This window comes from Paralichthys olivaceus, chromosome 18 (assembly GCF_024713975.1).
Source record: "Paralichthys olivaceus isolate ysfri-2021 chromosome 18, ASM2471397v2, whole genome shotgun sequence".
Taxonomy (NCBI): domain Eukaryota; kingdom Metazoa; phylum Chordata; class Actinopteri; order Pleuronectiformes; family Paralichthyidae; genus Paralichthys; species Paralichthys olivaceus.
In genome coordinates this window covers 5,156,153-5,174,857 of record NC_091110.1, presented here as the reverse complement: position 1 = coordinate 5,174,857, position 18,705 = coordinate 5,156,153, and the positions used below count along the sequence as shown (strand labels likewise).

The following is an 18,705-nucleotide window of genomic DNA, read 5'->3' as shown; positions in this document are numbered from 1 at the left end:
AGTTGTGTTTGTGCATCATATTTACCTGACACCTGGGTTTGTGTATGGAGAGTGCACTCAGAGCTTGAACATGCACTGTGGTTATTTGTCAAACACACACCGGGCACCAAAGAGCCTCGAAGAGCCTGTTGTGCTGTCTCATCTCAGTAATTATAAGGTATTAAAAGTGAAAATTAAAGCACCTATTTCAGGGAGCTTTCTGCGAATCCCATTTGAACTACCTGGTAAAGCTCAGCAGACAAGAATAGCTGACTGTGAGGAGCTGGTGTGGGGACTAGCGCCACCTGCCGGAGAGAACTCTCCCTTTCACAGGGGCTACACGTCACCAGAACAAACCAAAACATTCAGAATGAGTTATAAGTCAGGTTTATTGTCATGACACCAAAGAACAACAGAAACGCACATACATTCTCATTTACACTCCCTAAAATTGATAAATACACAACATATACAAAAAATAAAAGCCATTAATGATTTTTTTAAAATGGCCAAGATCATTTTTAATGATTCTATAGAAACAAAAGAAAAGAGTTGATGCTTTTCATTGCTTTAAAAATAATTGCAGTTTCTTCCTACAGCCACAATCTGTGATTTCCATATTTACAACGTGCTCAGGAACTCTTTCACCTGAAAAAGAAGGACAACAGGAAAACTGTTTAACAAACATCAGCGAGTTTTCCTTTGGGAAGTTTCGCAGTTCATCCTGGGTGACACTCAGAACAAGTCTGTTTATATCACTTGTGAAGAGCATTGTGTGTATGTGCCTGGTTCCTTTTGTTGCTAATGACATTTGAATGAGAGTGAAATCTTAAAAAGCACCTGTGTTTACCATTAACATGAAACTGCTACATAAGCAGCTCTTCAGGCCTCATTACCACGAGTGAAACCTGGTGCATGCGGGCGTGTCTGTGTTTGTCTGTGTCTTGGAATCGGAACGATCCCTCAGAAGTGCATCTCCACAGGAATACATGATAAATACTTTAATGTGAACTTATCCCTAAAACAGAACATAACAGAATATACACATGTTTCCAGAGGATCCACACTATAATAATATTTGGCTACAAGCTTAAGTCTACATTTAAGTAGAATGTGAAAAAGTATGAAAAGTTAACATACTCATTATTGAGGTAGAAGACACTGCAAAAATCTTAACAAGAACTTTGTATTTCATAAAGGAACAGGCCACTGTTTGTAGTTTTTGAAAAATGTGTATTTCAAAACAGGCAAAAATATCATCTAAATAACAAATATTACTTAAAAATATGCAAATGCTGTTGATGTCTCAGCAGTTTAAATTTTTTTTAACCACTTTACAGATGGCTGGTTTTATGTAAAGCAATACATGTATTATTTGTTATATTCAAAATAGCATCTAATGCGATGTAATCAATAAAAAGTCAAATATTCATAGTTGGAAGTTTAATCTAACAAAAGGTTCATTTTGTAAAGATCCCTAAAGTCCAGTAAAAAGACCTGTTCTCCCTCTGGAGGAAACGGGTGGTATTGCCGAGAGCAATACTGAAGCATTACATGACATTTCAACGTCACTCACCTTCTCCATCATGTCAGCGCTCTTGTTTTTATTTCCCTTAAAGTCTTCATTCACATCTATGGTTAAGACCGGAACTTCGCTGAGATAGTCAAACTCCATACTGTGGAGGCCAGAGAGGAAGACGGACATCGTGTTCATTCATATCCAGGGAACAGCATCCACACTTTCTATTGAACATCTTTCAAACATTTGTGCACGCTGAACCAAATAAACTTCTTATTTATGGCCTCATCTTTTTCTTAAACAAATTCATGTAGCAGCCGCAGATCACATGGACCAAAACAGTTTCAGATAACCAATGTGGCGTAACGGAATATTCTTCACACCTTCCATAACACAAACACATCTGTTGTTTTCAGATGTGCATTCACTTTCTGGTGCTCTTTAAAGTCCATGTGTTTGCTCACCTCATGGTCTTGTGCTGCAGCCAGCTCTCGTGCTTGAAGTGGAGCTTCTCCAGATACTCCAGAGGGATTTCTTGCTCCTCTTCTCGGCCTCTCAGGTGCAGTCGCTCCAAACATTTCTACACACACAGAAAAGGAAATTGAGTGCATCTAACATTAGTTCCCTAAATCCTCTCTCCTGGCCTCGTGAGCTCAGGAGAGAAAAACAGCCATTGTCCACAACAGCCTTATAACTGGAGGTGCTCAAATAACAAAGCTGCTGGCAGAGGGGAGTACCTCAGCCGAAGCTCTCAGGTAGATGATACCATCCAGCTCGATGTGCTTGCCAAACTGGTTGTGCAGCCAGCCGTGCCAGTCCTGGTACACAGACCACTCCGTCTCATTCAGACACTCGCTCTCATAGAGGTTGGCAGCAAATATGTACCTGAGATCACAGACATCAGCAAGACAGGAAAAGGAAAGAATGCAGATTTTTTTTAAAACACAGCAGAGACTGAGCAGTTTTAAGGACACAAAGTGGAAATTGTTAACACTTTGCATGACTGATGATCATCAACAAATGTAATAAACACAAATAGCGAGTGCATTGAGTGTCTCAGGTGACAAACAGTAGATTCAGAAAGTACATATTTTAATTTCAGTCGAATTACAGGGTTACAATTCAATCTCTGAGTCAATGAATGTATCAACAACAGTGCTGCAACTACAAATTCAAATATTACCAGTTTAATTATGAATTGATTAATTAATAAATGAACATATATAAATATTCACATATACATTATGACTATATAAATAGGCAGGTGGGGAGAAGAGAAACAGAAAGACGTATGTAATGCTTCCTTTAACATCATTAGCTTCTGATATTCCTCATTTCCATCAGTGGTACCTGTCACTGTAGATGGAGCGTTCGAAGAATTGCACGGGATTCTCAGCTTCCCGCAGCTTCCCATTGGCCGACTTTATCTGGGCACGCACCCTGCTGATGCAGGCGTAGCTCTGGAACGTGTAGGCCCACCTCTCTGGTTTCTGATACATCAACTGCAGTACGTTCCCGCCGCTCTTCTGCGATGTGCTCAGCTCCTAGTATATCAAATTAAAAAAAACACGAGTTGAATTCCATTTCTCCAAGTGGACTGAGGAGGGTGAAGAAATGAATCACAGCTTAAATCACCATTAAAACGCAGGCTAAACAATGCATTTCAACCTTCATGTTCCATGTCATAAGTTCACTATATTATAAATGCATCTGTGAAATTTGACATTTTACAGTTATTTACAGTGGCTGCTTGATATCTACAGACTAAGCTGTATGAACAACAAACACAATCTCAGCTGACATTTTAAATAAGTACTCGCCATTATTTCTCCCTGACATTACCATGTTCACAGAGTTCAACAGAGTTCAACTGAGCAATATATTTATACCACAGATAATGTAATACATCCTGGTCATAAAAGTCAGAATGACAGCAAGCCAGATGGGACGCCAATATTAAGTATACAAGTGTTTCTGTCAGTACTTCACAGCTAAGTCGCAGCAAAAATGGACTACTGGATGAACTAAAAAAATAATCTATAATAATACATGTACGTTTTGAAAGTCATTGATAAACTTGACTTTTTGCGAGTTGATGAAAATTATAGGAAAGAAAACTCCTAAACGTCCATAAAACAGTCATCTCTTACAGACTGCAACATAATGCTGTATATATCTTTTAATTACTTTTCAAACATGTAACAAATTCAAGTGTTATCAAGCATCAAGGATTATTTTACAGTAGATAACACGACATGATTCAACATATCAGCTCAAATATATAAAGCAAGAACCCGGATGACCTGCTGGTTGTTACAACTAGTGATACTGAAAATATGGGTGTGTTGAACCAGTGGCAATAAGTCAGTGAGGGTGAGGCTGCAGCTGTGTGGGAGTTAGAGATGTTTGCCATGATGATGGCATGTACATCTGTCCACAGTGGGACCATTTGTTCCCCTGTGTGTGTGTGTGTGTGTGTGTGTGTGTGTGTGTGTGTGTGTGTGTGTGTGTGTGTGTGTGTGTGTGTGTGTGTGTGTGTGTGTGTGATAACGGTGCAGACATACAGTACAGATGGCAGCTGCACTCTAAATACAGATGAACACTCTCCCTGTTATCTTCACCTGTGCAGTGTGAGTGTGTGCCGAGGAGGATCTCATCAGTTAAGCAGTGTTTAAAACTTAACAAGCTTATAAATACTCTAAAACTTTATCTGTGGAGTGTGAATGGGTGTTCATTCAGCAGTACTTAAAGGTACAGTGTGTAGAATTTTGTGATATCTAGAGTTCAAATTGCATGTTGCAGCTGAACACCCCTCACCTCACTCTCTCATTCCAAACATGAAAAAGAAACTGTGGTAGCTTCAGTTGTCATAAAAACTCAAAAGGTGTTTAGTTTGTCCAGTCTGGACTAATGTAAAAAACATTGCAGCCTCTGTAGAGAGGGTCCCCTCGATGTAAATATTAAGTATTTAAATATAAAGAGTCTTTTCTGGGGTAAAGAAAACTACAATTCATACAATGTAGATGAAATGAACTAGTGAAAACATCATGAGGATTACATTTCTGCCAATAGTTCCCTTTCACCTAAATCTTACACACTGGACCTTTATGATGTGGATCATCATTTATTTATTTAATGATTTTGAAAACTGGAGGAGCATTGTTACGTAACATGAATTGTATGTGATATCTACTAATTACACAAACGTCTGTCTTTCTGTGAAACCGTTCATGTTATCCATTTGCATCCGTATTGTTAACTGCCCGTTGGATTGCAGTGCCAAGTTTGGTGCAATTTGGACACAGGACATGTTCAATAAACAATCTGAATAAACAACCAACCGACTTCACTTTATGAAAAACATTGACAGATGAGGACAAAATTGTCCAACTTCATGTAAAAGACTGTTTACATGAAGCTCTGCACACAAACAATGACGAAGTGAGAGCATATAGAAGTGTTTGAGGAGGACTCACTAATGACGAGGAATAGAAACTGCACTGGTTGTGATGATGACAACGACGATGCTGTAAATACCTCGAAGTCACTGCTGTCTGTTTGGACGTTGCACCACCTGGCGATGGGCTCTGGTACTACCTCCCAGTCCGCGCTCTCCTGCTCCAAAAGGCGCACAAAGGTGGATTTACCCGCCGCTGAAACACACACGAAGCGCAGCGTTCAGCCACATTACACAGAACACAGCTCGATACACCCAAGACGCACAGTTGGATACACACAGGACGCACAGTTGGATACACACAGTCAGATAAACACAGGACACACAGTCAGATACACACAGGACACACAGTCAGACACACACAGGACGCACAGTCAGATACACACAGGACACACAGTAAGAGACACACAGTCAGACACACACAGTCAGAGACACACAGGACGCACAGTCAGACACACACAGAGACACACAGGACGAACAGTCAGAGACACACAGGACGCACAGTCAGAGACACACAGGACGCACAGTCAGAGACACACAGGACGCACAGTCAGAGACACACAGGACGAACAGTCAGAGACACACAGGACGCACAGTCAGAGACACACAGAGACACACAGGACACACAGTCAGAGACACACATCATGGATGATTAGCAGCTGGTGGTTTAGGGAAGCAGTTTAGCACTTGGCGGCAAATCTTTCCACCCAGGAAATACATGGATACACGAGCAGTGACAGCCTGTGATCAGTGACTGTTACGCACAGTGACACAGTCCGATGTTCCTCCAAATGTTCCATGTTTAAAGTTGTATTTTATCTTCTCACCGATATTTCCCTCCACTGAAATGCGCCTGATCCTTTTCTCCATCGAGTCGTTCAGCGAGTCGTTCATTGAATCGTCCAGAGAGTCCGGGCAGCGTCTCTTCGGGGTCAAAGACATTTCGAGCGGATGAACGCGTCCAGCTGCTGGAGGAGAAGGCGCCTTGTTGTTTCAAGTTTGGCGGCAAAAGACGTCAGGAAACGGCGCGAGTCCCCGCCCAGGAAGCAGCTGCAGGACACACACACACACACACACACACACACACACACACACACACACACACACACACACACACACACACACACACACACACACACACACACACACAGCTGTGTTGTAGTTACACTGTGGTGAAAGTAAAAGTACCTGTTACATACTTTTTAAATAAAAAATAAACCAGGCTGTAGTCCCGAGATAAAAAAAAAATACTATATTGTTTTTACACCTGTTTTATATTTATTGTCTTTTAGTCATTCATTTTCATTTCTCTTAATTCTGTGAAAGGTTTATTAGCGATGCAAATAAAATCTATGTAAGTATTCATGTCTTTAGTGTGTCTTTCAGTCATCTATTTTTTATGTTTTATAAAGTGTATTTGATATCCTTGTGTTATTCGAATAAAATGTATAATTTAGGTTTTTATCTTAAGTGAGTCTTTAAGTCACTTCTGAGAATTTTATTTCCTTAAAAAGTGCTACACATTCATAGTTATATATTTTGTATGGGAGTAATCTTTTCATCTTCACTTCGGTTACAGATAGTAGTAATATTAAAACGTTTTTACAACTTTTATGCTGTTATAGCATATAGTAATATAATTTCATCCCCTCCTGATGTTTTTATTTCCCGAAACACGGGGAAATTAGAAATCATTCACTTAGAACCTTAATTTTGTATATTTTATGTTTTGGTTGATATGAATATTTATCTGTTCACCTGCTTGTTGAGGTTACTAACTGTTGTCTTTACTCATTTCCTGTGAGGACGATCAGCTCCAGATGTCTGCATTTGTTCTATGTGTGTGATATAAGAACGTATTCAGAGATCAGTTCCTCTGGGTGCGGAGGCTGTTAGTCAACATTTCTTCTGTGTCACTAACAGCTGACATTAGTCACTGTTATGTCCACCTATCTGTTATTTGTCCTTTTGAGCCAGAGAAGCTGAAAAATAAGACGGTTGTCATCTTTTCATTTGATTCTGAAAGTTCTTATTTTCCTCGTCTCTGCCATTTGTCTCCAACAAAGAAGGGGCAGCGTGCAGCATCTTCCTCTCATTTAAAAATGACACATACAAAATTCTGAACTCATCAATATTTCATCTGTTCATCAGATTGTTGAGTTTTTTTAAACATTATTCTCGTGTTGTCTTGATCGGTTTCCAACGACGATGAGCCGCTCCAGATGTGACCTCATCTGCAGCTGCAGCAGCACAAACACGTGTGGAGGGTCTTCCTGTCTGTCATCATCACACACACACATACAGCTGCAACATAAGTGTCATGAAGTCTGAACATTTGCAAAGTGTCACAGCTTAATTTGTCGTGCTTTACATTTCAGCACGGTCCTTCACTTTAAATGTTCATTTTAGACTAATAAAGTGTTGGAAAACAAATATACATCAATTAATAAAAGTAAAAGCCCTCAATGTGCCTTTTATGGATAATAGCAGTTAAGTTTTGTTGAAGTGGATCTTTGCAGTCTTTGGGGCAGTTGAAGTTTATACACTTATCAAGTTAGGTTTATTAAAAATCTTTTTATTTGCTGTTAATTGAGATAAAAAGTGAATAATCCCACTCTTACTTGTTATGGAGTAGAAGTAGCAAGTAACTTAAAATATAAATTCCCAAATCAAGGTAACTAAAAAAAGTAAAGGTATCACTTTTACTCTATTGCAAGTAAAAGCCAGTTATTGAGTGTTATTTAGGTAAAAATACTTAAGAATTGGCAACAAGTCTCAAAAATAAAAGTACTTCCTTGCTTCCTGTCAATTTCATACAATCTTTATATATTATATAAAAAAACATATGAGCATCATTCAAATATTGTAGAAACTGCATTATTTTGTACTTTAGGCTAGTATCATCTAAATTAATGCATTTTTATCTTATAAAATAATTTTGATTTGCATTAATTATCTTCATGTGAACAGTTACTATCTGTAAAGCTACAGTTGGCAGCTGGAGTCAATCCCAGCTGACATTGGGGGAGAGGAGAGGTTCACCCTGAACGGGTCGCCACCGCATCAGGGCCAACATTTAGACAAACATCCATTTACCCTCACCGGGATCTGAACCAACAAACCTTTGTGTGAGGCAACAGTTGTACATATGCATAAAAACAGACAACCACACCCTCTGAAATGAATGTGAGTATTAAGGAGCACAGAATTGAAAACTCTTGGATTTGTATTAAAGTACAGTACTCTAGAAAAAGGGCCGCAGTGAGCTCACAGGTAAATAAATCAACAGAGAATTCATTCAAAGACCACCTTTATTTGCCTTGTAAACAGCATCAATCAATTCAGTAGCATTGAAAACCCCTACCAAGCCATTATATACAAACATTTCATCAATTATTACAGTCGAGGAGGAAAAACTGTAGGCAACAGGCTATGTGACGGGCATTTCATAAGGATGAGATGCTTTCTGGATGACCCAGGTTCTATTACATTTTCATGTATCTGATCATGAGCAGTAACATTCATAGTACTTAGCTAAGGAAGTGGTAACAGGTTCAGAACAATTAAAACAAACTAAAAGTTTATATCCAAATGGGGGGACGGGGAAGCAGCGTCTAAAAAGAATCTATGCGTTCTTTGAACCAAAAGCTAGCACCCCATGCTCTTTGAAAATGACTTTTAAGACAGGTCGCACCCTCAGTGTTCAACATGAGTGCAATAAAGTGTTACACGATATAAAATGTTCAAGTCACCTTTTCTCAAACCAAACCCCAATGAGAAGCACGGATCTATTAGCGTACACCAGAATTTAAGCTCTAAAGGAAAATGAACATCAGATATAAAGTACAAACGAGCCGACCGCTATAATCCTTTTTTAGTGTTTTAGTGTCAATTATTGCATAGTAAACTACACTTTGAGATTTGAGGAGGGGGTCATGCATCTGCTGTTTGAAGCACAGCAACGAAACGAGTCAAACCGTATAAAAGCAGAAGAAATCTCACTTGTGCCTTATAGATACTTTCCGGGGAGGTTCACGCAGTTCAACATTCATTTGGGGGAAAATATGAGAGGAGACAAACTATGATCAGTCACATGATACAGCTTCTCACAAAGCACGGTCTATGCAAAATAAACATTCAGGCAAGAGAGGTCAGGGAAATTGTTCAAAGTGCTTTTATGGCTAGTGAGATAACAACGGGTGCCTCAAACTCCAATTCAAAATGCTGTTTCTGCTCAACAGTGGAGGCTGCGACACAAGTAACTATTCTACTGACCTAATTCACACTTCAAGGTTTTAGATTCCTTGCGGACCTTTTCTAAAACGTGTGTCTACTTAAAGGTTTTGGGGGAGAAACTAGTTCACAGGAACATGTTACTAGGAAACGCTAAAAGTTTAGTTCATTTTCAGTCCCCGCTACGACGCGACGATATTCTAGCCTCATCTATACGTCCTCGAAAACATTCATTTATCATAACCTGCACAGCACAGTTGGCAAAAAGACGTAACTAAATAAGGATGTTTCGTGAGGAGGTGGTTTTACAGAAAAAAAATATTTTTTCAACCCAGTTACAGTACAAATAGAAAAAGGGTCTAAGGAGTTTAGAGACACAGAAACTGAAAAAGGAAGGAGGGGAGAGATTTAACGCTGTGTCCAGTGTGTCAGTGATATATGGCCTTTATCTTCTTACAGTTCTCACTGTTGATATAGGGCAATTATGAGCCATGCTAGGCACTTAGGATTCTTTTGTATTGACTGATGTGAACAGTCGCGAATCACGACTGAGCTCCCTCGACGTAGCTTAATGAATAAAATAACCAGCTAAAAGGTTGGCTTAGATACCATAACACCAACAATACCTCCTATTTAATACAGCAACTTTACTTCCCCTGCGTTCTCTCCTGCAGGTGAGCTGGAAATCTAAGAGCATGGAAATGCCTCATGTTGCCAGAAATCGAAGTGATAAAAAACTGTGCAGTATAATAGAAAACTAATGTCTTTAATATCCTAAATGTAAGCCGTGACTGAACACTGTTTTTTTTTTTTCATACAGCTAAAACCCTCTTCTCTAATATGTTAATCTGTGGTTTGTTCAATTATCCCTGATAGCATTAGTCCTGGTGCCTTAAACCTATCAAGACCCTTCCTTCTTCCTGGCCCTTTTTAAAAACATTTCCCCAAATGGAAATATAGTATATACTGCATACGTACAGCCAGGGTGGGGTGGGTATCTGTGCAAAAACTAGAAGACCAATAAAATAGGGATGACAACGCTGTTTATCTGTCCTTGGTTGTCAGTTTTTCAATCAGCTCCTGTAGTGGGACCAGCTCTTTCCTGTCAATGAGGTTGAACTCCTGAAAAAGACAAAGGAGAGGGAACAAACATTATCGCATGATACAAAACAACAAACACAGTTTATTGCTGATATACTGAGCTAGCTTAAAATAAATAAAAAGCCTAAATTCAAAAGTGAGAGTCTCTTCACCTGAACAAAAAAGATGAAGTGTTTGAACGACGTGTTGAGGTGGGCCTCCTCCTGCAGCTGCATGACAGAATCAAAGTGCTGGTGGTAGATGTGGGCGTAGACTCTGAACAGACGCTTGAGAATGGTCTTCGCCACGGACATGAAGTTTCGCTTGAAGGGGACACCTTGGGAAGAGAGGGCAGGAAAGAGAAGCTGTTCAGATTATTCCGATAGTTGATTGAACCCGGAACGGAATTGGGTTTTGTTGCAGTCACTCCAGCCAAGAATCGAGTTTATAAATAAAATATGTGAATTATGACACAATATATAAAATATGTTAAATTACAGTATATACGCCAGAAGATAACTTATTCATGATTTAAGGTGTAATGTGCTGGAAGGGTGATATACAGGGCTGGTGTATTGACTCAGACTGTCTTCCTCCCTCCCAGGGAGGAATTGTCTGATGACTGCGGGCAGGAACGACTTCCCATTAAATGACTTCAATAAAATGACAACCAAAGATAAAGATCATATCAGTGATAAGGTTGACGGATTCCTAGGATTTGGATTTTCTAAATGCCCGAATATTGTGAATATTTTACAGACTGAGCTTGGTTTCTTCAGGCGTAGCTTAAATTAAAAAAAGAGTACGCATATAACAAAGTTCAATCACATCTTTTTTTCTCTCTGTTGCTCACTAAGCTCTGACTGATGGAGGCAGACTCAGCCTCACTGAAGTATGTTCTCCTGGATTGAAATATTTTTACAGGCAGGCCAGAGCATGATTTGAGGTAAGTGCAAACATTCACGATTTCAACACGGAACCACCTTTGTTGTAACAATGTGTTGAGTGCTCATATGCAGTTCGGACATTTTTACGATGATAATACAGAAAAGCAGCAATAGATCTATTGATCGTGGATCGACGAGGCTTTGAAGAAACCAGTAAAACATCAAACCTACAGACAACAGAAACTAAACCTACCGATCTTTGAGGGGAAAAGTGTCTCATCATCAAGCTGGTCTTGCACCCAGGTCATGAGGTAATCAATATACTTGGGAGCGGAGCATTTGATGGGCTTCTTGATGTTGGTTCCGTCGGCCCAGTGGTACTCGTACCTACAGGAAACACAGATGACAAACACTCTGAATATAATTCCATCTAGGTTCACACGAGAATAGAATTAAAATATATAACATATAACAATTCTTCATTAACATGTCAAAAAACTATATATGTTTTGTTGACTTGTGAATTTAAATCATCCTAAATGTTTCCAACAATATTCAAACACGGAGAAATCCCCAATTCGATTCAAGGGAACAGAACATTTCATTTTGGTGGCATTCTAATTGTGTCACATGCACTTTACTTCTACCTTTGTCTGTCTCTGCTGTAACTTCAGGAGCAGACAACGTACGATGACGGAAAAACACACTGCTAGCCAGTCAGCTGTTTCTTCCTTCCTTCCACTGTTTGTATAGGTCACTCATAATGGATGATGATTACTCGTTGCCATTTGCTCCACATTCTGATGCCAAAGTTCTCCCAGTCAAGCGTGAATGCACAGGGGAACCAAGCGATCCAAAAAGATTGTGGGGCAAAAACAGTGGAGAAGATAACAACTCCCATGATTCCACACTGCTTCACAACATTATTTAACTAGGTCTTTATTATTTTGACTGAAAGACCGTTAGCGGTTGAAGTTACCTATTGTATGTTCAAATATTATTATTATTTCTGGGGGCATCTCAGCTTTATTGACAGGACAGTTGAAATAATAAGAGAGAACGGGTGAGATACCAAGCAAAGGGCTGTGTCACAACCAAACCAACAAAATATTATTTTTGATCTTCAGCACCTTCGCAAATGAACACTTTCAACCCTGCAGAAGTCTAACTAAATATAATGAGCTAGTACAGGACACTAGCAGATAAAACATAAGCCGTTTTAAGACACGAACTCTGGAGAAAGTCTGCACAATTGGGTCCAAACGTTTTCTGGAGTTTGCTTTTCACACATGAACAATGCTGCAGGAGATTCTCTGCTCAGATGCGTTCACAACAATATAATAATAATAATAACAGCTTTATTTGTATAGCACAAACAAGGTTACAAAGTGCTCCACAAATATCCATGGCAATAAATGAATTAACTAAAATAAAAGGCAGTCAATTCAGTTCAATGTTAAGGGCCAAATCATAACATAATAAGGTCAAGACCTTAAAATGTATAGAGAAACCCAACAGTTCCCACAATGAGCAACACTCTGACGACTGTGGAGAGAAAAAACTCCATCAACGCAGAAATGTCCGGAACACTGAGATGGGGGGTGGTGCAGTAAGCAGAGGCAGGACGTAACGTAACATCCACTAAGGCTGCTGACATCTTTGTTGGTGTCTTCTACTTGTATGGCACCTCTTTTTCATCCAGAGATATGTTTATTCTCTTTGTTTCCGGTTTTGAGACTGTTGAAACTTCTTCAACGTCATCAACACCTACTTGCTTGTGGAGAATTCTGCGGAGGATCTCCTGCTGTGTTCTCATATCAGCTCATTCGTATATTATCCAGAGCTCTTACTTAGATCCCGTGATCGGTGACGGCTGATACTATTTCAATGATGGGACCTAAAAAGCCTGATCGGATTACCCTTAGTTAACATGCATGACCTAAAACGATAAACTTACTTAGGACCAGCAGACATGACTGGGCAGCTTTCCTCTGTGCAAAAGTCTGTGATGGTGCCATACAGCATGTTGATCTGGTTGAAGAAGTCCACAGCTGAAAAGGAACAAAAAGAACATATTTGAATCAAGCGCACATGAGAGTGAATACCATGGAAACTGGCAAAACAAGTGGCATCACGTTTCTCTGGAGCCGCTGACCCTTCCCACTTCACTGCCCAGCACCAGACTGCAGACCAGAGAACACTCCACTTATCTGGCACAAATTCTGTTATTGTCCATTCCCAGGGGCATATGGCCAACTTTGGCTTTCCATCACTTCGAGAGATCCATTTGAAGGGTTGGCAGTGTTAGTGCTGGTGCTCTGTTTGCTAATCTTAGACATTAATACTGTGCAGCTGATGTGGCATATGTTTGGCCAGCTCACTCCAGTAGTTTATTAGGGTTTCCCCCGTCCCCTCTGGACAAACTTTAGTCCCTAACTTTTGTATTCATAGCTAGTTGAAGGTTTAACGGTGATTAAAAAGACATAAAAAATGTATTAGACACGTGCAGATTTGAGCTTAATCGGCATGTTATGGCTCAAGGGCTGAAAGCCAACACTAATGTATACATCTCTGAAGTTGTGGAACTTATTACAGCCAACAAGAAGTAATATCATGCTACAGCCAAACCACTAAAACTAAAATGGTGTTTTCATATGAAAACAATCCGTTTTAATCCCCGTCCATATCAAGACAGCTGAAAGCATATCACGTACACTGGGTAAGTGGGCAGATGTAAACAGGAAGCCACGTGCATCCCGAAGGACACTGGAATTGTTTCGCAGATTGCTCAAATAACAGCTTGTTTCCTACACATGTAAAAAATTGAATCATTGAAAACTGCAGAACTTAACTGCATAACAGCTGTTACCAAAAACAACAGGGTCATCACCGCTTGTAATTGCTCATCCATGTGGTGTTCTACACTGGTAGCTGAGACTAATGTTGTTGTTTGCTTCCGTAAGAAAGTAGGAGCCAGATGAATGTGTTTTCAAATGAGAACTTAGTAGTATGGATGTAGCCTTTAGCAAGATAAAAAAAAAATCAGCTGTTTCTTAAAATCTGAATGATATTACTTGCGTTGCAGAGTAGTACAGTGTAAACGGCTTAGACAAAAACTTCAGCGAGTTAGGCAATATGCCGTGAGAGGAAATGAAGCTTCCACTGACCGGCCATTTATCTCAATTCAGAGGAAAGTAAACAAGGCCCAGCACAGACAATAAAGTCTATTTAACATTCACAGTGGTTTTTCCAGCATGAACGCTCATGGTCTTTAGAGGGAATGCCAAAATCTCACACCCTGGTGCTTCACTTCACTGATTCTTGATGTGGACTATTTGAACTTTCAGGAACAGGACGACTGAGAACTTTAACAGCAAATATAAAGACTAAGAGGAGACTGACAAATGAAAAAGAAAAAAGAAGAAAAAGATTGTGTGAGGGTTGTGTCAATCTTCCTGGAATCTCAACCAAAAAAGGGTGTATCAAGGCAGAGGAGGGGTGAGGTAAACTTGGCACTTACTGTTGACTGCGACCCATTCATTTAAGTCTTCGCCCTCGGGCAACATGACTGCCATGCGCAGGTTTCCACTTCCCAGTGTAGCCTCAGCATGTTTCAACAGCTCGTACTGATGAGAACCCTCCGGGATATTCTTCTTGGGCTTGAACGTCTTGGATGAACGGTTTCCACTGTGATGAGTCACATTTCAAAGGAAAAACACAAATGGTCGATTAATATGGAGGGCGAGCTTGCGAGGGCCAAGGTGTGGGCCTCCTGCAACAAAAACACTCAGATGTTCTAAATAAGATGACAAAGAAAAAAAGAGTTGGGATCCATTTGAATTGGTTGGTTTGGCAGAATTAAAGAGTGGGGGGAGAACAGAACAGTGTGGCTCTCTGTGTATGACGCTTAATGAGGTCATTTGAAGAGGTACTGTATTCAATCTCTCTCACTGGGCCATTAAACAAGCATTCGCGTGAGTCATCACAACATGGTAGGGTACATACCAACACTGCTGCTTTGATAAGAGATATGAATCTGCTAATGCCAATCTACACAGAAGATGTAAAATAGAAAATGATATGGATTCTGCCACTGATCCCCTCAAACCATTTAGCAGCAAATCAAATATGTCTGATGGAAACGATGAGAAATATTTCAAGGAGGATCTGATGTTGGTTTTTTACGCCACAACGTAAAGGAAGTGACGGAACTTTGAATCATTTCATTAATAATGACTGTTCCATAACAAAAGTAGCATAAAGCAAAACGAGGTAATCAAATTGGCAAATGCGTTTCTATGGTTATGGGCTTTTAACTCAGCTCTTCAACCTCAATTTGCCTCAAAACACAGCGGAGTAACTTTGATTAATTACTGGATCACACACAGATCGCTGGTTTGTGTCATATCGGTGCTGGATTAGCCCGTGATAACAAAGTGTTGACACCAGCAGATAGCCAGGCCCCACAGTGAACCTCACTCTGTTTAATTTGCTGTCGCATACGTGCTGAACGTGTTTAAGATCGGGGGCGCTGGATGGGTTCGGCTGAATCAAGTATCCAGTTCCATTGAGAGGTCAGCCGATGTTGATGTTCTTCAACAATCGACAGAAAGCTGAAGAGAAACACATCAGACACCCGAGGCGACTCCAGGATGTAGTCGCAGCCCGTACTATGCTGTGGCTAGCTAACTCGCTCGGTAGCTAGCTAGCTGGGTAGGTGTGTTGCAACAGTGGCACTTTGTAAACAGTCGGGCGGGTGGGCGGACAACACAGACATTCAGCACACGTTCTGTTTTACTCACAATAGAAAGCTCATGTTTGCTCGGAGCCCAGAAGACAAACTCTCCTGGCGAACAGCTAACGCGCAGAGAGGAGGCAGATGCAAACTCTCCGGTCTCTCACGTCCCCGGCTCTTCTCGGGCTTCCTTCACCGGTCCGTGTGGAAATAAATCCAAAATGACCGTGAGTGTTGCAGACAGCTGATGAGAAGCTGGGGACTTTGACAGACAGGCTGCTGGTATGTACGCTGAGAGGCAGCAGCGTACTGAGGCTGGTGCTCACTTCTTCATGTGACGCCCCGGGCACGACACAACGCTTGCTCGGACGTTTGCTGCCATCTAGTGGAATAACATGGAAACTGTAATTTTTCCAAATACAGTCAATGGTTGCAACCAACGACTAATTTTGTTATTGATTAAACTATTGATTATATTTCAATATTCTACCAATTTGATGAATTGTAATGGATATCTGAATATGTAGATTAAATCATTAAGCGTTTTATTTATTTCCTCATCACTGTTTGAACATAAATAATAATTTACTACAAGAATGAAATCTATCTATCTATTTATTTATCTATTTATCCATCTATCTATCCATCCATCCATCTATCTATCTATCTATCTATCTATCTATCTATCTATCTATCTATCTATCTATCCATCCACCCACCCACCCATCTATTTATCTATCTATCTGTCCGTCCATCCATCCGTCTGTCTATCTATCTATCTATCTATCTATCTATCTATCTATCTATCTATCTATCTATCTATCTATCTATCTATCTGTCTATCTGTCTGTCTGTCTGTCTGTCTGTCTGTCTATCTATCTAACTATCTAACTATCTACCTATCTACCTATCTATCCATTTATGAATCTATCTATCTATCTATCTATCTATCTATCTGTCTGTCTGTCTGTCTGTCTATCTATCTAACTATCTACCTATCTATCCATTTATGAATCTATCTATCTATCTTCATCAAATATGTAGATTACTGTAAATCATCAAGCATTTTTTTCCCTCATTACCATTTGTAAATACTAATTTACTACATGTTCGAAATAAATAAAAACGAAAGAATGAAATCCATCTATTTCCTCTAAACAAATAGAACAAAAATAATAACACATCAACACCAAAGTTTCAAGATATGTGGATTTACACTACAGATTCCAGAGACATAGTTGGGTAAATGTGATGTGACCTGGTTTAACAAGGAAAACACTCAACACTGCATTATGTTTCAGGGTTGTCCATCTGCCCCATTCTTGTGGATACAATATCTGAAGGACGTCATGAACTGAATGGAATTTGGAATTTGGTGGTCAAAGGTCAAGGTCACAACACCTCACAAAATACATTTTGGGTCTTGTGACATCTCAGGAACACCTTGAGAGAATTTCTTTCAAATTAGAAAGTTGGACACAAAGATGAACTTGTTTTTTGGTGGCCAAAGGTCAAAGGTCAAGGTTTTAGCGACCTCATGCTCTAGTGAACCTCATATGTCATCAACACCCATTATTTTTTCCTTCAGGCAACTGATGTTCAATTGTATCCTTTGAATATTTTGAAAACATACTTTTTGACAGGAAGCTTTAACTTTTGTGCTCATCTTCTATCTTTTATTAATAAAGCAAATAAATCAGATTATGCACATAAGAGAACTGCAATATCACAGATAGTACTCTTCCCATTATTCACATATATTACATTAACATTAATTACATTAACACATCCATGTCTGGTCTCTTAATCCACTCCAAGACAGAAACTCCAGAAAATGTCTGTACAATTATGTCACACTTGAACAACGCAGCAGGAGATTCAGGTGAGGGGGTGGTGCAGCAGACAGAGACAGGACGTAACATGTGAATTCTGCTTCAGACGTCATATGTATTTTTCTTAACAACACGTTGACACCTGCATTTATCACCAAAAACTCTCTTGACATCTTCATCCGTGTCTTATAATACTATTTAACAACATTATCTATGATTTATTTTGCTCTATATTGTATGTTAAGCACTTTGAGCTGCATTTCTTGTATGAAATACAATGTTATACAAATAAGGTTTATTATTATTATTATTGTTAAATGCGTGCAGCACCGTGTTTTCATACTGAGATATTTGTATTCTTTCTTTAGTTTTTTTCACTTTTGTGTGCGTATTAGAAGCATCATCAACACGCCCACTCGCTTGCAGTGAATCCTCCGGAGGATCTCCTGCTGTTTTCTCACATGGGCTCATCTGGACATGATCCAACGTTTTTAGGAGGCGGCTGGCAGGAGAAACTCTGGAGACAGCCCGGAGCCTCTCACCCAGACGTTATTACTCTCACATTCACCCCCCTCCAGAGAATGTACGGAGATTATCCGGGATTCAGTTCACGTCTAGTCTGAAAGCAGCTTTACTATTTGATCTCTTTCTTTGAGAATGCAGGGATCCTAACTAACCGCTGGGGGCCGCTGTTTTACGTTTGCTCAAATCTAAACCAACAGTGAGAGGCCTTCAGGCGCACCATGCTGCCTTCAAGCGCCGTCGGAAATATGAAACAATTAACACCCTGCGTTCTTACAACCGGCAACTTCTCTGATAAAAAATTGTTTTAAATTCCAGATTTTAAAAACGAAACGCGTGTTGATGTCGCGGCATGTTAAAGAATACACCAGCTGGTTTATTAGTGAGCGTATTTTAAATGTTGGAGCACTAGGACCCCTCGGCCGTGTGTCAGCTGACGGAGCTGCCTCTTATATGCCGTC

General features: G+C 39.9%; 2 protein-coding genes across 2 annotated transcripts; both read right to left on the bottom strand.

Annotated features, from left to right (window-relative positions):
* Positions 1–350: 350 nt before the first annotated feature.
* Positions 351–5,982, bottom strand: dck (deoxycytidine kinase). The gene is made up of 7 exons (XM_069513763.1): positions 5,783–5,982; positions 5,036–5,151; positions 2,849–3,042; positions 2,236–2,383; positions 1,963–2,078; positions 1,556–1,655; positions 351–627 (listed from the first exon to the last, which is right to left on the bottom strand). The coding sequence occupies exons 1-7, from the start codon at positions 5,895–5,897 to the stop codon at positions 601–603; spliced, it is 816 nt and encodes a 271-aa protein (XP_069369864.1). The 5' UTR covers positions 5,898–5,982; the 3' UTR covers positions 351–600.
* A 2,266-nt stretch (positions 5,983–8,248) lies between these two features.
* On the bottom strand, positions 8,249–16,246 carry LOC109626275 (MOB kinase activator 1B). The gene is made up of 6 exons (XM_020082052.2): positions 15,958–16,246; positions 14,676–14,842; positions 13,113–13,206; positions 11,409–11,542; positions 10,442–10,605; positions 8,249–10,310 (listed from the first exon to the last, which is right to left on the bottom strand). The coding sequence occupies exons 1-6, from the start codon at positions 15,969–15,971 to the stop codon at positions 10,233–10,235; spliced, it is 651 nt and encodes a 216-aa protein (XP_019937611.1). The 5' UTR covers positions 15,972–16,246; the 3' UTR covers positions 8,249–10,232.
* Between the last annotated feature and the right edge of the window lie 2,459 nt (positions 16,247–18,705).